Source organism: Vespula vulgaris, chromosome 3 (genome assembly GCF_905475345.1).
Source record: "Vespula vulgaris chromosome 3, iyVesVulg1.1, whole genome shotgun sequence".
Classification (NCBI taxonomy): domain Eukaryota; kingdom Metazoa; phylum Arthropoda; class Insecta; order Hymenoptera; family Vespidae; genus Vespula; species Vespula vulgaris.
The window spans coordinates 4,310,001-4,330,941 of record NC_066588.1 but is presented as its reverse complement, the minus strand read 5'-3'; the positions used below and the strand labels follow the sequence as shown (position 1 = coordinate 4,330,941).

Here is a 20,941-nt window from a genome sequence, read left to right as displayed (position 1 = left end):
ATTGACTTTTGTAGATTTGTTCCTTTTATTTTACAAAATAATTTCATTGAAATGCCGTTCTTTCGGTACAATCAATTATATCGTACAATTTTCTGATTTAATTTTCTTTTAGATTTTTCAATTGAATTTTATTGAGATCGAGCTCTGTTGTCCTAATTTTCGTAAAATTTCTTTTTTCCTTTTACTTTTTCAAAACAACTAGCTTGATATTCAAATGTATCGTCGTAATTAATTTTCAATAAATAATTGGAATTGAATTAATATAAATAAAATTAATATAAAATAGAATTTAAAAAGATTTTCTTTTTTCCTTTTAAAAGAGAGTATCGCATAAAAAAAAGGAACATAAACAAAAGCGAGACAAAAATAAAAAATAAAAAAGATAAAATAAAAAAATATATATATAAAAATACAAGATCAATCACGGATCTTAAGATTTTTATAAAAATGATTTTGCGTTGACCATAACGCGACATGTCACAAACCTTCTTAGAGATATTTAAAACCGGTTGCGTTAAAGTCCTTTCTCATGTTGTCATGAAAACCAGTTTAGATGCACGGCTAATCTAATACGACTGGAATCCGTGAAAATATTCCAAGTAAGGAGGGGAGCGAATGATTCATCCTGCGAACGCCCATACACTCGCGAGTGATAATCTAAAATAATCTCAAACAATGCAGGTCGATGTAACACTTTCGTGAAAAATCGATTACGATTTTTTTATACGAATAATATACGTATACTTCTTTTTCTTTCTTTCTCAAACCTCGTTACATTTTACGATGTATTTTCGTAATTTACGTAGTTTGCTTATCACATAAATAAAAAATTACGTAAGCGACTATCGTGCATTCCTTTTTTTTTTCTTTCATTTCTTTTTGTTTCCATCTAAAAATATTTTCCAATAAAACTTTAACGATATTACATAAGAGATTACACATTATATTTTTCCTTCTAAGAATACTTATCGATCAAATTTTTTTTTACATATCATTATGTAAAAAGAACGAAAGGACGTTTCGTACAACTTTGCAAACTACTACAACTTACTTTTAAAAGTAATTTAGGAAAACTTTTTTCTAGTAATTATTTATCTCTCAGTAATATAAAAAGTAATAAATTCTTGTCATAGAATAGAAGCTTCGTTTACCTAGTATATGTATATAAATCAACAGTATATAATAATATATATACCTAATATTATTAGTATAATATAATTTTAGTGTATATACTAGTATATTATATATATATATATATATATATATTATACATAGTAATATTATATACTAATATATATATAATTATATATATTTAGTATATATAATAAAACTATATATATATATATAATATATACATATATATTGCACAAGCTATAAGTAATCTCTTCATATATATATATGTATATATACAATATGTATATGTAACAATATGCATAATATTTATATACTTCAAAGTAGTGTATATAATAATACGTGTAATATTTATACACTACAGAATAATATACGTACTATAAATATGCATAATATATAGTACATGATAATTCAATAAAAACAAAGAAGATAAACGTGAGCAAAATGCAATAGCAATCATTGTATTAGACAAAGCAGTTGATATATTTACAGTGGCATGTGCGAAAAAGAATAATAAACATGCGTGTGTGCACGAACGCGCGTACACATGTGTCTGTATGTGTGTGTGTGTGTGTGTGTGTGTGTGGGTATATGCGTGTTAAAAGACGCATGAGCATTTTGTAGAAAATGCACCGTGTCCTTCGGCAAAATATATATACATATATTATTTTTTGTCAGGCAGCGTTAATTTCAAAAAAGAAGCATCGAAATTGTGTACATACGTAATAATGAGAATGATTATTAATTATTATAAGTAAACATGACGACGCAGACGAGTTTTCATTCGATAAAGGTGTGAAGTTTGAATAACCTTACGATCTTCTCGTGTTTTGTCACGTGACAAAATATGGAGAAGATGGAATATGGTGGGGGTGAGGCTTTCATATGCTTTTTTATCGTGCCAGACATCTCCGCCATTTTTTTTTGCGTCATTCTTATTTACAGACAATTTTTATCTTTCTTTTTTCTTTGTTAATTTCTATATATAGATATATATATATATATACACACACACATAATGTAATTTATATTTATATTAAATATAAATTTTATGTTATATATTAACATGTTCATATATGTATGTATTATACTAATGAAATAAATTTTTATCATAAAAAAAAAACAATCATTATTAGATTTATATAAGTAATATATTTATATAAATTATATAAATCATCAAAGAAACAGACAAAATTAGAAGCGTTTGATATATATAACTGATATGGATTTAAACGAATGACAAAATATGGCGGCGGTAAGCTCGACGCGTATTCACGTGAATTCGAAAATTAAATACGAATCTCATTCTCTAAATAATTTCTTTAAACATCCATCTATTAACGTTTCATATCTCGTAATCGGAAATAATGTTCTATTCACTACTGATAAATCTCAACGTAAATCTCGCGTGCTCGTAACGTCCAATAAGAATAAGGAAAATCTGTGGTCGTGGTGAACACGACGATTATGACAGAGTGTGAAGGAAAGAAAGAGAGAGATAGATAGACAGATAGATAGATAGAGAGAGAGAGAGTCAAGGACACACTGATACGTAGTAGTACTACCTGCGATCTAGTCAATTTATCGTCACGTTATCTTTTATTAGTCTCGAGCAATTATTGGTTTGGCACGATGTAACGAAGGAAAAAAGAAGGACAAACAAGTCAAACATTGCTTGAGTATTCGTAGCAAAGAATCATCGAATTACCTACTTGTTCATACTTTCATGAATACAGCAAGAAACTAAGCATTTTAACATGCGTTTATAAAGTCGTCATAAAAAAGACGAAGAAAACTCGTCCTAACGTCTAAGAAGAATATCAATTCATCAGATTGTTTTTTCCCATGTTCACGATAAAATAAAAATATATATATATATATATATATATATATATATATATATATATATATAAATACAATCGAATGCTAGAGAAGACTGTATTTGATTTGATAGATTAAGAGTACTGACAGGATATGCAAGTGCAGGGTGTGTCGGTCGGCGAGCCAAGAAGAAACAATGGCGTCCCTTCGACACAACTCTTGCAGTCCCAGCAAGGAGCGCTGACTCTAGTAGTAGGCACGTTGTTAGGTACTGAACCCGTTTGTGAATAATATGTCTCGAGACGAAGAACTCGAGCCACTTCGTTTTCATAGCTCTCAGAAGTTGAATCAAACTCAGAAGAGACGGAGGACGTCGAAGGTCTGATGTCCTCGTCGTATTCGTAAGGATCATCCTCCTGAGAATCCTCCTGTTGTTGATGATGTTGATACTGTTGTTGTTCTTGTTGCGGTTGTACTTTTTGTTGCTGTTGTTGGACTTGTTGTTGATGATGATACTGATGTTGAAAATGATGATAATGATGAGGATGATGATGATGACTCGAAGAGGTTGCTTCCTCTTCGATTTCCTCCAACCTGGCACTCCAGCTTTGCTTATCTGTTTTTTCCTCGTCCTCCAGGGTACATCAATAGAGGCCCTACACGGACCCCAACTCCAACACCAAAAACTACCATACCCATTTCGTTACCCACTTCCATACCCCCGAATTTTATTTACATTAATTTAACCCTTATATCGTCCTTGATAAACGTTAACAATATCACATTTATCATTCATAGGAAAAATGCATGTTACTCTCTATCGCACAGCCATGATTTTTACTCTCTTTCTTTACACATACGTTAATCGTTTATTATAATTGTTTAGTCAATTGATTAAATACTTGGAACAACCAAATCTTTGATTATACTTTAATTATTTCATTATTTATATATCGTCGATTTTTTTTTTTATATATTGATGTTAAGCTATGTATGTGTGTGTGTGTATTGTATACAGATTGTTTGTCCATATAATTCGTAACTGGTTGAAGAAAAACAATTTCTACGGCTATGAGTCAGCTGCAAAGTGCATGTAAACATTTCTTTTTCTTTATTTTCTTTTCTTTTCTTTTATTTGCGACCTTTTCGTGTTATGAAGGTTAACAGTTTTTCTTTCTTTCTTCCTTCCTTCCATCCTTCCTTTTTTCTAATGGATACGCTCTTTTATACGTTCCTTTTTTTGCATATTTATGTATATAGCTCGTGGTTATTTGCGATCAAAAATCATATCCAATAAAAAATTCATTACTATGGATCGTTTACAAGACATTCAACGAATTAATTGAACAGATTCATATACTTCGATTCATATACTCAATCTTATGCAAACACATTATTTATTGATGAAACATTCGTTTAATTGAAGAAATTGAAAAAATCAATTGATTCTGTTGGAAGGAACCATTTTCAAAATATTATGTAGACGATCGTTAATTACTCAAATTATCATCAACTACCATATTATTTAAGTTGCCGATTATCTCGATTAAACGATGAATAATAGCAATTATTTATTAGATATGACTTCGATTACAAATGACCGCCACTATATAAATATGAAAGAAAGAAAAAAAAACTACGTTGACCCTTGTGAACCAAAAAGGTCACGAGTAAATAAAAACCAAAAGAAAAATTGCATGTACTTTGTAACTGACTCAGACTCGTGCAAATTTCTTTTATTAAACTTTTTTTTTCTAACTTCAATTGCGTGATATTTCTGGATGGATATTTACGAACGAATACACTATATATATATATATATATATATATATATATATATATATATATATATATATATATATATATATGTATATTACTATTATTAAACTGATTTATTCAATAACTTTAAACAATACCAATTTTTTATGTCCAATTGTTAAACTAAACTTCCATAAATAATAATGACACTGATTATAGAATATGGTTGTTTCAAGTAACGAACATAAAACAGTCCATTAAATAATTCGAAATGTAATACAATATGCGTGCTGCATCGGGATTGTAAATTTAACCGAATGAAAAACATCGATCTATATATGTATATATGTATGTTATGTACGTACGTTTGTATTTATGTTTGTTCAAATATCATGAAAATGTTATTACGAGTATATTACATGAGTGACGATATTGAATTTCAATATGAAAACGTTTCCTTTAAATAAAGCTTTTAGTTCATTCTCTCTCTCTCTCTTTCTTTCTTTCTCTCATTCACTGTCCTTCTATCTTTCTATCTCTCATTCATTGTCTTTCTATCTTTCTATCTGTCTATCTTTTTATCTTTTTATCTTTCTATCAGAAAATTAATTTCAATTATCTAAAGTCTTGACGTAATACAAATGACCCTATTTCGTGTAACTATAGATTCAACTTACTTTTACTTCCGTGTATATACGAACATGATATCTTATAACTGTATACGTATATATATATATATATATATATATATATATATATATATATATATATATATAGACGATCGATACCGTAGTATGTAATATACTGATGCAATTTAGTCATTAATTCAACGGTCCTCCATCATTGATGATACATGGGATTAAATGATTAGAAATTTAAGTGTTTCTAAATATTCCGCGTTAAAGATTACAAAGACTACTTTTGTTTCATTGAATCGAACCAACGATTTATTTCGTAAACTTGCATAACTCTTGCTATTAATTACGAAAGTAGCGTCTAATACAATTTAATGTATTAATGATTTATAATCATATATATATATATATATATATATATATATATATATAAGCAAATATATGTATATAACATAGGTTACTTTTGTAATCATTAACTTGTATATATTTTGTATGTACTATTTTAAATAAAAAAATCTGACAAAATTAAATGTATTAATAATTTTTGCTTATAACAAAAAATATTATATATATATATATATATATATATATATATATATAAGTGCTTTTATAAACATAGAGTTATATGAATATACATGCATATTCTATTGTCTTCTTCTTGGATCTCTAAATTTGTATAATAAGACTATCCAGAAACAAAATAAAGGTGCAAAAGATACAGGTGATTATTGATTTCCTTCGGTGAGAGGAAGGTATGTGTGTGGGGGAGGGTTAAAGGTAAGGTTTGCTTCAGTCTTGCATAAGACTTTGCACCAACCAAACTGATAGTATGAAATCCGTGAAGCCTTTCGCATTTAAATAAGGATGGTATAAATACATCAGAGAGAAATAGACCGATTAAAAATCAGTCTGTGTTTACACGCGATGGAGTTATTTATGTATCTATGTGTATACATATATACACGTAATATACACACACATACACAATTTACTCGTTTATCTTGTAAACTTAATACTTGTCATTTAGATATACATATTTTCTATTCAACTATGTAATAATGTGATATCTCAACACATAGAGAAGAAAGAAACAGATAGACACAGAGAAAGAGAGAGAGAGAGAGAGAGAGAGAGAGAGAGAGAGAGAGACAGAGAGAGAGAGAGAGAAAGAGAGGTTATATGAGAAGATAGAGGTCATGTGTCACGATCTTGCCTCTCTTATATATATATATATATATATATATATATATATATATATATATATAATATATAAGAAAAAAAAAAAGAAAGAAAAAAGAAAACCCTAACGTAACCTCGTCCGTTGCCTTAAAAACAGATCGCGAATGTACGTACATACATATGCAATTTTATGTACAACACTTACATAATACCATATTTCCAATAAGACTAGCAGAAACAATGGCCAGTAACGATGTCAAGGATCGTTAAGCGTTTTCGTTTTATTCTAAAACTCACGGTCAAGAACTGCACTAAAATGTGAATTTCTTTTTTCTACGATTCGATTAATACCATTTTTGTCCATTTTCTATTATCTTATTTGTGTTTATCTATTCCTAATCGAACTGTATTCAATATGAATTTATTGCTTAAAATATATATATATATATATATATTTAAAAATAGTTTTGGACAAACTTATCTATAAAACTTCGTAAAACTTCTTAATGCGAATGAAACCTTACTAGCTTACTGTACTACGTAATTTTTTTTGACCTTGGATTATTCTTCTCTCTTTCGTATTCATTACTCTCGTATAAAATTAAAAAAAAAGAAAAAAAAAAACAAAAAAGAAAAGAAAAAAAGAAAGAAAGAAAAAATGAGGGAATAGATTAAATTCTTATCGTCATACACTACAAATATACTCGTAATGACTCATCTTAAAGACAAAATATATTACGCGTTAAATCATGCAAGTAATAAATATCTCCTTCGTTTTGTACCACGATATTTCATTGCTACTAATACTACTTGAATTTTTCTAAATACGTTTAAAAAAACGCGCCAAAAAAGAGGGAGAAAGAGAGAGAGAGAGAGAGAGAGAGAGAGAGAGAGAGAAAACAATAAAATAACACGATAAGAAGGTTCACAGGGGTGTGCTCGTGCGCGCTCGCGCGCACTTACGCGTAAAGATTGTAAAAAAGGGAGAAAAAAAATTATAATCCCGCGATCTCGAGGGTACTATCGTCATAAAACAAAAGCTTACGCCAGAGATTCGACCAATCAGCGTTGAGTTCGAAAGACCCACCGCCCCAATCGTCGATGCCAACGACATCGACAATGCACGATGACGAGACTATCGCGAAGCCGGTGCAACACACACACATTACATATATCTATAACTATATATATTTAAACATATGTATATACATATATATATTTATATATATATACATATACATATATACTATATATTAATAATAAAAATTTTTTTAAGTATATTATATATATATATTTACCATTCAATAACGAACTATCGTTCAAAAAGCGATCCTTAATCGCATGTAATATCAACCCTTCAGTATTTCGCGCTGATGGCTCAAATAAGACATTCTTGAAAACACAACGTAATTAACCTTCAAACTAAATTTCAATAGCCTTTTGCAAATGACGTTTCTTATGATTTGCTTTAACGAACGACAACGATCCTTCCAAAGGCACTGTTTTATTCTAATTGGAAAAAATCACTTCTGGAGATACCCATCAGAACGTTAGTACGAAACGTTCCGCGACTGGATCAATCCGCCATGTTGCCTTTCAATGTCTCCCTCCTTTGCGTCGTAGTAAGCAAATGGTTCCCCCCTTTCACGCCAGGTGGCGCTACTTTCAAGCCGATATGCACTTTACCGACTGAACAAGAAAGGTCGTATATCTCTCTCTTTCTTTCGGGGGTTTATTATTTTTTTTTTTTTTTGAAACGTTCAATAACTTGTTCCTTTTTGTAGACTTTTTTTTATTTACGTTTCGTCTTGTTTCCGTTTGATAAAATAAAAAAGAGTATGTTAAGAAATATAGCGTATTGCGTCGGGTATAGCGTATGCATTTCAAAACTAATTTTTATAGCTCTCTCTTTCTCTCCAAAGGGCGTTCACAGGTCGATCTTTAAATGGCTTAAAGGGAATATGCAACTTTACGACCTACTCTACTACAACTCATCGATCCATTCAACGTTCATTCTCCTGACATTTGTATAAATCGAATATAGAAATAGATCGTTGATATTTAACCAGCAATAACTTCTCGATGTCTGTATGTATATATGTCGGTGCTAATTTTATACCGAAAGAAAGAATCAAGTTTTCTTTTTGTTTTCTTTCTTCTTCTTCTTTTTCAAAAAATACTTTCGAATCTAAAACTCTTGGAAAAGTTCGCATAGAGAATAGCGTTCGTATAACTTTGCGGAATAGTAAATATTTCTCTATAAATTATTTTATCGTACGTACTTTTTCATTTCCTTCCTTCCTTCGATTTTTTTTTTTTGTTCTTTCTTTTAATGCAACGAAATATTGAAAAATGAAATAAATTTTCTTTCCTTTCCTCTTTGAATCGTCGAAAAATTATATAGCCAAATTTTCATGGGGGAAAAGAAAATTTATTTTTCTATCTTGAATCGATCAAGTTCGTTGAACGTGATATTATTGAACGATTGTTATCTACTTGTTTATTGTTTCTTTTTCTTTCTTTTTTCTTTTTTAAATCGATACATACCAAACTGGAGATCGATATTGATATCGATAGGAATGTTCACGACACGCGGTAAATTGTATAATATCCGTACTATGCTTCCTGTAGTAACGATTAAAAAATATATTTTTTCGTTTCTTCTTTTTCTTTTTCTTTCTTTCTTTCTATCGTCGTCGACAAGAAATAATCTTATCTAAGAAATATACGTATATGTAGAATATATAGGCCAGTCTAATATTTCCTTTGTTAAAAGCAATAAAAGAAACAAAAAAATATACAGCGTGTTCCAAAAGAAAAATTACAAATCAGTGTAAACTTTTTGTTCAATCGGAAGTCGAATTTTTTGTATTTCATACGCGATATAATGAAATTTTCTTTAATATATGTACGTATTATTTTTCTATTATTTTTAATAAAAGAGATATTCAAATAAATTATTAATTTATAATCAACCTGTATTTATCTTTCTCGGTCTTTCTCGCTCTTTCTGAATATAGGAACCGATTCGTCTTTGATTAGTAAAGAAGAATTAATGACAACGACTAAGCTTGTGTGCAAATGTGATATACTGAGCGATTATGATTGACGTGCTCGAATTAACGAGCTTCGCTCGCACGAGTCGTGTAAATTATAAGTAAATACATATATACGTATGTATGTATATATGTATAAAAAAAATAATTGCGGGAATCTTGTTAAAGAATAGATAGAGAGAAAAAAAAGAGAAAAGAAAAAGAAAGAAAAAGGAATAAGAAAGAAAAAATAATACTTGTGATCCGAAGATCATTCTCAGGCTTATAGGAAGTAGATAACTTCAAATTAATAACGCAATGGAAATAATAATAATAATAATAATAATAGTAATAATAATAATAATAATAATAATAATAATAATATAATACCAAACGATGATAGATAATATCGTCAATTATTATGAGAAATACAGAGTTACAACTTCATTATGACAAAATACAATGAAAACAAGAGCAACCTAACAATATTAAAGAATAAATAAATAAATAAATATATATATATATATAAAACTATCTATTATAGATACGAGATATTCCTAACATTATCAATTATAACTTTACATCGTTTATATATAAAAAAAAAAAGTAGGAAGAAAGAAAAAATAGTATCTTCTAGATTAACATAACGCATAAAACGATCGTTTTTAAATCCACTGAAAATGGTAACAAGATTAAACGTACATTCTGTCACATGTTATTATCTGATTCGAATAACTTCATTGAAAAATTCTATCACCATAAAGAATCAGTTGTGTTCTTCGATGGTACCTCGATAACTCTTGGACGATCGATAACTCGTGCCTTTCTTTCTCCACTTTCAACGATACCAACGATCCAAGCATTCATATGTTCAACTTTTTCCAATGCCTTGCAATAAACCGCAGCCTGTTCGCGAGGCAATACTACGAGTAATCCACCGGACACCTCTGGTATCGTACCCCGAAGTAATGGCATCGAACTTCCAGTTATTTTTGATAAACCGCACATCTTAGCTATAACCGGCATATTGTGGATTACAAAATTGACGTTGTTCCTTTGACGACGTACCAATAATTCGGCATGACCAAGAATTCCGTAAGATGATACTTCGCAAGCTGCATGAGCATTGTACTGTTCGAAAAAAAAAAAATAAAAAAAAAAAGAAAGAAAAAATTTTTTTTCTTAATTAGAATTTTATTAGATCCGGTATCTCTTTTTCCTCTTCATCTAATGATTTTATAAACACGTCATGTGTGTGTATACATATATATATATGTAATATTTAATATATATTAATAATATATTATATTAATAATAATGTATATTAAATAATAATAATATATATTTATGTAATTATAATTATATAAGTATTACATATATATGTAATATATAATATTATATATATATTAATATATTAAATATTATATAATATTTGATATATTTAAAATTAATATATATATTAAATAATATACATATATAATAATTTAATTGATTTTTCTTATAAAAAAAATTAATCACAAAGCATACGTATTCTAACCTTTCTCATAAGAATCGCTGCTACACGATTAGTCCTAGTCATAGAATCGACAGCTCTGCAATAAGCTCTTTTAACGTCTTCCTCGTTAACAGTTAGTAATAATCTCGCACGTTTTTCCGGTTGTTCCATCCATTGATATAAGGTAATAGCCAATGTAGTACCTAATGGTTTGGTAAGGACAATAACATCACCAATCGTTGCACCATCAGGTGGTACAAGTTCTTGTTGATGAGTACAAACAGTACTGGCAGTACCGCCTATCCAACTAGACCATGGATTGCCAATAATTTGACATCCTCTGACAAGTGTACCGGCGGTCTTAGCAGTGTCCTTGAAACCACGTATAACCATCGACATAACTATGTTTCTATCGTTTATTTCTATACGATTAGAGATTCCCAAAAATAATCTGATATTTGTTATTTTGGCTATACCCAAAGCGTATATACCACTGAGCACACTTGAACATGCTATCTTTCCCATTAGATAAGGATCATCGATGATAGGATTAAGAAGGTTACTAGTTTCAACCAAGTATAAATCCAAATGATCCAACTTCGTTACAGAGGTATCCTCGCATGGTAGGATCATCGATCTTTCGATATTTTCCGATTCCTACGTTTTAACGTTGTTATCATTGTCTCAATATTCGATATACAACAGGTAACACACTCGTATAAAGCGGATATTTCGTATAATAAAAATTTTATAAAAGTGTTATGTTATAATATACACAAATCGCTTTACGGGGAACTCTGATCTAATAGAAACAAACAATTGGGTTAAGTTACAAATATTTTATTATTATTATTATTTTTTTTATTATTATTTTGTTTCTTAACATATCTGTGTGATTTTTTTTTTAATTTTACAAACAGAACATCGACTTGAAAAATAAGAATATATCTTTATCTGATTCAACTAATTCGTATACAAATAATGAAATATATATTATAATATAAAAATTTTAAAATTATAAACAGAACGAACTTCATTCCACGTAAAGTATAATTTTTTTTTTTTTTAACGAAATAAAATAAAATGCATATTTTAATCGACATCGATGTTATCCTTCATACATTATGTGTTTTAAATCATATATAAAGCTCGCAAAAGTTATATGTCTATAAATTTCAAGATCGTTTTATATCGAAACCGTGTTGTTCAAGTACCGCGTTATACGAGGATTACCTGTATAATAATTGCATTTTAAAAAAGTAATCTGTACTGACGATCGTGGAAAGAAAAAGAAAGAAAATTAATATGAATCGTTATTATGAATTTGTGATCTCTCTCTCACACACACACACACTCTCTCTCTCTCTCTCTCACTCTCACGTAATAATTAAGTTTTACTCCCTCGTTAAACAAATAAAAGATTTTTCTTCTCACAATTCCTCATTTATCTCTCGAATATAATACTTTGCAACCATTAGAAAGATTAAAAAAAAGAAAGAAAGAAAGAAAATTGAAGGAATCGTTTTATCGATCATCACCTTATCCTCCCACAGGATTTCCTCAAACAATTTCGTCTCATCCCGATCCAACTTGTAATAATATTTCTCACGAGTATCACTGGTTCTTGAAAATTTGAAATCCTTCGAGAGACCATGATCCATAGGTTTGAACAATGACGTATATTCGTAGTACGTACTATTACCAACGAGTTCCATAAAAAATGTATCACCATTACCACCACCATTACCAAACCCACTAACACCATCACTGTCTTTATCGTTATTCTTTTTGCTGTTGTTGTTGTTGTTCTTGGTGGTGGTGCTACTCGCCATTTGAGACGTCGATATCTTCGACATATTTTTTTTTTTAATATTTCAATATTGACTGCAACTTTTCTTTTTCTCTTTTAGAAGAATCGTTTCAACGAGAGAGAGAAAAAAAAAGAAGAAAGAAAGAAGAAATAACTTTCGCGACGATTACGCGACAGTCGGATTAGAAAATAATTGAATGTGATCATCTCGAGCGTATTCTAAGATACTGGTGAATTGTTTTCGATAGATCGATCTTTTTGCTTGTATCTAACACGTACGATACGTATATGTCGACTTTTTTTTATATATACAAAATAAAGAAAAAAAAAAAACGAAACAACGATATCAATCGGTCTTAAAACTTCTCGTATCTCTGCTATTACTCGAGATATTCGAGTTCAAGATCGAATGAGAAAAAAAAAGAAAGAAAAGACCATCATGATTTCCTTTCTTTTGTTCTTTCTCTCACGTGAATATTTTTAAAGAAGCGTGCCGTGGTGTGACATGGTGTATCAAAACGCAATTGGAAATTTTTCAGTATGTCCATGGAAGAAAGGAATACAAGAACGCGATTACTTCTCACGAATATTTTTACAATGTCACGCAACAGTCACATCACAGTCGGAAATCGTGAATGATTGAACTGTACGTCGAGTCTTGTATGTAATTTTTTCTTTCTCTCTATTTCTAATTTGTTATTTGTAAATTTTCCATTCGAAGTTTAACTTCTGATGAAATGAGAACTCATGTGCTCATAACATCAAAGATATATACACACATACCTACGTACGTACGTACGTACGTACGTAAATACATACATGATGTACCTACGTATAGATTGAAAAAAAAAAAACTTTCTGAAAGACAGACATAACACTGTCTCGTCACGTTAGCTTAACGCAGTGCAAGTAACAATTACACGGTCAGCTGAGCAGAGATTACACGTACATAATCGTACAGATAAATCGAAAACATTTATTATTACTGAATATCTCCAATCCGTCTCTTCTGGTCGTTTTATTACAAAGGTTTTTCACTCCAAATCTCAATTGTTTGCAAAATCAAATCCGCATTCAATTCTTCGTGTAATCAATTTCATCACTTTAAGCAAATCAAGTTTCCCTATAAAATTCTTATTCCGTATTATCGCTTTTTCCATTTATGAAATGGAAAGTACTGAAAGAAAAAAAAATTGAAATATGTACTCAAAACTAATATATATATATATATATAAATAAAAATAGCTCATCAAAATTATTTGTTCAATAATCTGCTGAAAATCTACATTGTTTTATATATAGATTTTGCATTACATATTCAACTTTTTGTAAATCGCATTTGATTGTTTGCACTGAATGATGAGTGATTAAAGAAAAAAAAAAAAAAAAGAATGTTTATGTATTATAAAAATTATTATTTCTTAACAAGAAATTTACATTTGATTATAATGTTTACTATCAAAGCTTAAGGAAAGAAATTTAAAAAAAAAAAAAAAGAAAAACTTGATTTGCAAGATCTGCATACTCGCGCATACATTATGACAAATTGAATATATAATGAATTGATAATTACTATTGAAAATAATTCTTTTATATCTATCTTTCTATTGCGTAAAATAAAATTTTGAATTTCTTTAACAACAAATTTACATTCGATTTTATTTGTATTAATTACGAAACCGCGAGAAGAATAATTCTATGGAAAACTTTGATTCGCAAAAACAGAATGAATTGAATTTGCAAAAAAAAGAAAAAAGAACCGATGAAAAATGTGAATTTCAATTTCAATAAATTTGAATTTCAAATGGAAATCCTCTGTAACAAAACTACTGTCATTCTCTCGATCAATTATCGAAAAATACGATATTATACGACCCCCATAACAGAACTCTAACGAAGTAACAAAATAGATATATCATTGGATAACAAGTTAGAGATATTTAATCGACGATATCCCTACCTCTGTTTAGTAGCAGAGTACGAATAACTCTGATGTAGATCCTGCCATGTTTCGTCCTTGCTATATGAAAAAGAAAATCCGATAGATCTCCATCGCCTTCGTGAATGTCAGTTTCAGCCAAAACTTCTCTCAAGGCTTCTACACGTTCCTCGGGTGTACTTTCGTCAGGTGGTCCAAGTTTTCTTTCGAGATAATCAACAACACCAATGTCTTCCCACAAATCATCTCTATTCATCTTCGCCTTTCTTTCAATATCCTCGTCTCTTCCTCCTCCTCCTGTTCCTTCTCTTGTCTCTCGATAACTACTCGTCGCATGATCGACGAGATCACGAGAGGACACGTCCAATCCCGCGTAAGAAACGTCCAATGCGAGACTTTCGAAAGTCGATTCGGTGATCGATGATGACGCGTACCATCCCGATCCACCGCCATCTTGATTTGGATGTACCGGTAAAAGCGCTTGATCTTCGGATTCCCTTAAACTCGGGTCGTTCATGTCCTCATGACCCGATTTATTCGTCGATCGGGGTTTTCGATTGATCTCCCTTTTTTTTTTGGTCTGTTTGATCGGTCACACGACTCTTCTAATTATTTTCTTCTCTTTTCCTTTTTTTCTTTTCGTTCACTTTTATTTACACATTTCTTTTTTTTTTATACACTTTGTCATAATTTAATCGTCACACTTCAAACAGTTTCTCTTTTTGTCGATACAGTACAGATTCATTTATTTCTTATTATCAGATTTGATCATTGGATAAACGATAGTTTTAACGAGCTATCATCCAATTGCAAATTTGGATCTATTTAGTTTTGTAAGTTTTGTCGACGATGCGCATCAATTAATATATACCCCACACATTTTCCTATTCCCCCACCCAAAAAGAAAAAAAAAAGATAAGAATAAAATTATAGTTAGGATCTAGTTTATACGAGTTAACTCGATCTAAAGATTATCACAAAACCGGATGTTAACGAGCCTGGTAGCCATTGGCTAGGTTCGCTGAACTCTATCGAGGATCGAGAATTCGAAAAAGAGCAAATCGATCGAGCGAGATACGTACGATAACGGAATTAAAGCAAACGTCAGCATATCCATGCGAAAAAATTCCACCAAACGACAGATTTTTTTCTTTTATTGTATCCGAATGTAGGAAGAAAAAAATAAAAGATGGCGGTAGAGTACTAATGGCACATTTTTAATCACATTTAATCAGTCATGGGGAAAGATCGTAAATCGATTTTTATATTTATTTATTCATTTAATTTGTTATTAAAAAATTTATGTCACTATGTATAAACATATATAGCTGAGCGAAATATTTCAAAAAATATATACTATATATATTTCTTTTTTCCAAGAAAATGAATAACAAATTTTGAAGAATACTTTTATAAAATATATATACATTTCTGTTAAAAATTCAATCGTGAGTTTCGATTCAGTTTCCTTTTTCTTTTTTTTTTTTTTTTCTTCAAACATTTTCAGTAGAAATTGCTTTTTTAGAAAAATTTATTTCAAACGAGCTACGAATTTTGATTCGTTTCTTTTCCCTTTTATTTGCCTGATACTTTCGATAAAAAATCTTTGAAAAATACCATAACAGCCTTCGCTTATAAATCTTTATTCAAACTAACTTTAAGAATTTTTCGAACAAGTCGATATTAACTGAACGTTCATCAAATTGGACGTAATTGGAACGAACACACACACACACACACACACCTTATTTCTTTCTCGAAGGTATGATTTTCAACACGAGCATTGAAAGCAATCGATCTTCTCCTTTCCATTGGAAGTTGGATCGCTTTCGCTCTTCCGATGTGATCCATTTATTGAGACCATTTTCGGCTACGATACCCATCTTCATGCACGAACTCATTGAAGAAAATTAGGGGGCTTGATACGGAGAAAGGGACCCTCATGAAAACGTTACAGGTAAAGAAAAAGAGAGAGAGAGAGAGGAAGAGTGAGATTAATGATTCAGCTTTCGAAACGAATGCATTCTCGATTGGGACTTTTATAAAAGGACCATCAAAAAAATTCGAACTTTCTTTCACAAAGATACGAATACTTTCACGAAGATATATCATTTTGTTGCCTCTTCTGTTAATAACCCTTTAATACGCGTCATCTATCTTTTTCCTTTGTTTTTATTTTATTCGAAGAAAAAAATGTTCTCGACAAAAAACTTATTCCAAATATTATGAAAATATTATAACGGTAATAATAATTTTATTATTTAAATGGCACAGAGAAAAATTCAATTGTCGAATTTCTTTTTTTTTTTTTTTACAACACAGTGTATCAAAGAATGAAATATTTCGTTGCACGTCACACAAACATGTGATGTTGCGATATTAATTGATACTTTTGTGCATATTGAAGGGTTAACATTATTTTAATAAAAAAATTTTCGATACATTCAAGAGAAAGAGAGGGGGTAGGGGGGGCAGTTATCGATTATCATCTACAAATCCTAATAAACTCGATAAGTTAACTATAAAGCCAAACGAACGTATACTAGATTAACACATTAAAGTGCAAAGTTATTTTAGCTGATACTAATATGCAAGGTAACGCACGTTGTAATATTAAACGAGTTAAGAACGATAATCACTCGATACGTGTGTGTGTGTGTGTATGTATATATATATATAACACTTGGAGAATACTTGGAAATCCCTCGTGATAAAATTCACTATCAACTTATCGATTTATTAGTAGGCGTAATAACAATATCGTTAATTTTTGCTATGATTAACGATAAACACTCGAAACGAATACTGGTCTCGTTAATGACCACGAAAACGAAATTTTTTATTGTCATTATTATTATACAGAATGTTACATTTTACTTCACGATTTGATTTGAAAAAATATTCTGCAATTGCAATAATGTTCTTTACGATCGATTGAAAGCCATCGCTCGTAAATCAAATGATTACAATTTCAAAAATATATTAATAAAAATAAATAAATGAAGAAATAGAAAAAGAAAACAAACGAAAAAGAAATTGATTAATAAATTCATTGATGGTTATCAGACATTTAGAAAAAAAAAAAAAGAAAGAAAACTATTTGGTAATGTCGTTTAAAATAAAAGATATGTATATGCATCAAAACCATTTTAAATTTCCCGCGAATTTCATTTGATCCTTCAATCAATCGTACTTCTTTCTTTCTCTCTCTCTCTTTCTTATTCTCTATTTCTTTGAATTTTTATTAGAGTCACATATCGATAGTTGAATCATCGATTATCAATCGATGAGCAATTTCTTCCACGAAAAAAACAATGAAGTGCAACAACGACATACAACAAGAAAAGAAAGAAAAAAATGTCTTCAATCCTTTTATAAAGTATATAATATCGCGATACATTCGTAAAGAAAGTTATGATATATTTAGTAATTAATGATCTTGTGTAAGTTTGATAGCGTTAGATAGCATTTATCAGATAATATTGTACTTAAAACGATAAGCAAGTTATCGATTTAATGAATTTAAAAAAAAAAAAATCTTAATGAAGAAAAAATGCAAAAGGTTGTCACATTTCTTGAAGCAATCGGATTAAAACAATTTACTTGTCGATCCAATGCTAACCGATCGATTTATCGAATATATTTCATTTCTGTATTACATAAAAAAAGAAAGAAAAAAAATTAATATTTTAATGCTATATATAAAATATATTAATCTATTATACTATACACTATTATAGCATAATATATTAATATGATATAGTATAACTATAATATATACTTATAAATTCTAGTACATATATATATATATATATATATATATGATACATTCACTATATTATAAGTATAATATAAATATACTATACACTATATACAACATACATACATATATATAGATATTATAAAATACAATAATATAAAAATAAATTTATATATATATGTATATATAAATTAACAAATAAATAAACTATAATTATATTTAATTCGATATTATCAAATTGTATCGATCGACCATGAGTTCATGAGTGTTAAGGTCATATATATAATAACACACGATAATAAAATAGTTACCAATAAGAAACTATTTAATTCTTTCTTTTTTTTTTATATATAACAGAACGATTAAGAAAAAAAATTTTTTTTACTATACGATAACTATGTAATCCTTCTTCGGAAGCATCGTATAATTAATCGAACGAATTGCATAATGAAATTCTTTGCATCTAATAGACACGTGATTAAATGCATCGTCTTGAAAGGAAAGAAAAGAAGAGATACGTGCTCATAACGAAGTTACACGAAGGAAGTTAATCATCGTCATCGTCATCGTTATCGTTGTCGTTGTCGTTGCTTATTCGAGTGAAATGTTCTTAAATTTGCATAAAAATGATTTCCTTCCTCCCTTACTATAGGTTATAGCTGAAGTGTTGATTTAATTATATGCAACATGCAATCTCTATACAGGGTGTCTCAAAAGGTTTGACCCAAACTTCAAGAGTGTATCAAAAGAAAAAGAGGGAGAAGAGCATCGACTCGTAAAAAGGTTACACACTATTTCATTAACTATACTGATAAAATTTTAGCAAAGACAAAAAGAAATAAGTAAATAAAAAATAAAAATAAATCAATGAGAAGGAGAGATTGTATATACAAAATAAAAGATTGTATGAGAGTCACAGTTTCAAACATATCTCTCAATATTGATCGATAAAGCTTATTATTAACGAGAAACAGAGCTAAGTAAAATGAAGTAAGTAAATCTATGTCTAAAATAATAAATGCGATCTCATACATTGTTCCTAAATAATTTTAAGCGATTAGCTTCTTATCGCTAAAAAAAAAAAAAAAGGAGAAAAAAGATCTTTTGATTGTTATTAAAAATTTTTTTTATGGGATCTGTACGATTTGTTTCTGAAATATGAATCAAATCCATGTCTGCGTGTGTGTGTGTGTGTGTGTGTGTGTGAAAATTAATGTTGAAAAAAGTTATATTCTGTGTGTGCATATGTGCATGTAACTATAAAGCGTTTAAAAAAGAAAATATTTGACAAATTAGTTGCGATAAGAATTAAATGACGCAATATTTATGAGTATAGTTTTTTTTTGGGGGGGGGGGGGAATAATAGAAAAAAAAATTTATCTCGATCGTTGCCCGCTTCCACGTGAGCTCTTTTCGCATCTAATCTTACGAATAACTTGTTGACCTTGGAATTGTTTTAAATGAGTGTATTGTGTCACGCACTCTTTGACTGTACCACATGTTAAACTTGACTTTAGGATTTTGATAAAGAAAGTTGAAATATATATACTGATTAATACGTATGGATGTATGTGTATATATATATATATATATATATATATATATATATATATATATATATGTCTCTAAATATAATTCGTATCGTTTATAATATTATATTAATATAATATTATATATTATAATAATATGTACTATACATATATATTTTTAATATTATTATTGTTAAAATAGAATTATTAATATTTTATATATAATAATAATTATATATAGATATATATTTTGTTTAGGTATTATTCCTAAATCTAAAATTACTTCTATTCTATAACACATAGTAAAATAAATCTAGAGAAAATTTCGAGAAACGGTATATGAACGCTATATAGCGAAATAATTCACATTATGGCGATTGCATGAATTTTCCACTTTACGTAAGTCTTATCTTATATTCTCAAAGAGATGATGCCACGGTTATTAGACATGATCGAATACGGTTCACTGACTTCATCATTATACTTGCTAAATTATTCAATGTATATGAGAAAGATATGTTGTCTGAGAACTTTGCCAAACTCGTATAAAAAGTTACGAGCAATTATTTTAATTAAAAATCACGAAAGAAGCACAAGAAACAAAACTTTCTGTATATGCGTATATATCTTGATATTTTAATTAAATAATAATATTATATTATTATGAATCGTGAGATACAAATAACAAAGAACTATCTTAGTTTCTCATTCGATTTTAAGATATAAAAGATTGTTACATAAACGAATGAAGATATATATATATATATAAATTATACAACACTTGTAATATATATGTATATGTTTGTATTAATATACCCATTTGTATTATATATATATTTTTTAATTATT

General features: G+C 29.1%; 1 protein-coding gene across 8 annotated transcripts in view; it reads right to left on the bottom strand.

Annotated features, from left to right (window-relative positions):
* LOC127062419 (trafficking kinesin-binding protein milt) overlaps positions 1 to 20,941 on the bottom strand; it is a 65,996-nt gene that overhangs the window by 10,744 nt on the left and 34,311 nt on the right. For 2 of the 8 annotated variants that reach the window (XM_050990600.1, XM_050990601.1), the window contains exon 2: positions 14,825 to 15,687. The exons of 4 other annotated variants lie outside the window; for them this stretch is intronic. In XM_050990600.1, coding sequence (XP_050846557.1) covers positions 14,825 to 15,320 — 496 coding nt within the window. In that variant the 5' untranslated portion in view covers positions 15,321 to 15,687. Of the gene's footprint in view, positions 1 to 3,100; positions 3,589 to 7,822; positions 8,233 to 14,824; positions 15,688 to 20,941 lie in introns of those variants that run through there. 2 more of the 8 variants (XM_050990606.1, XM_050990607.1) reach the window with 2 other exon arrangements.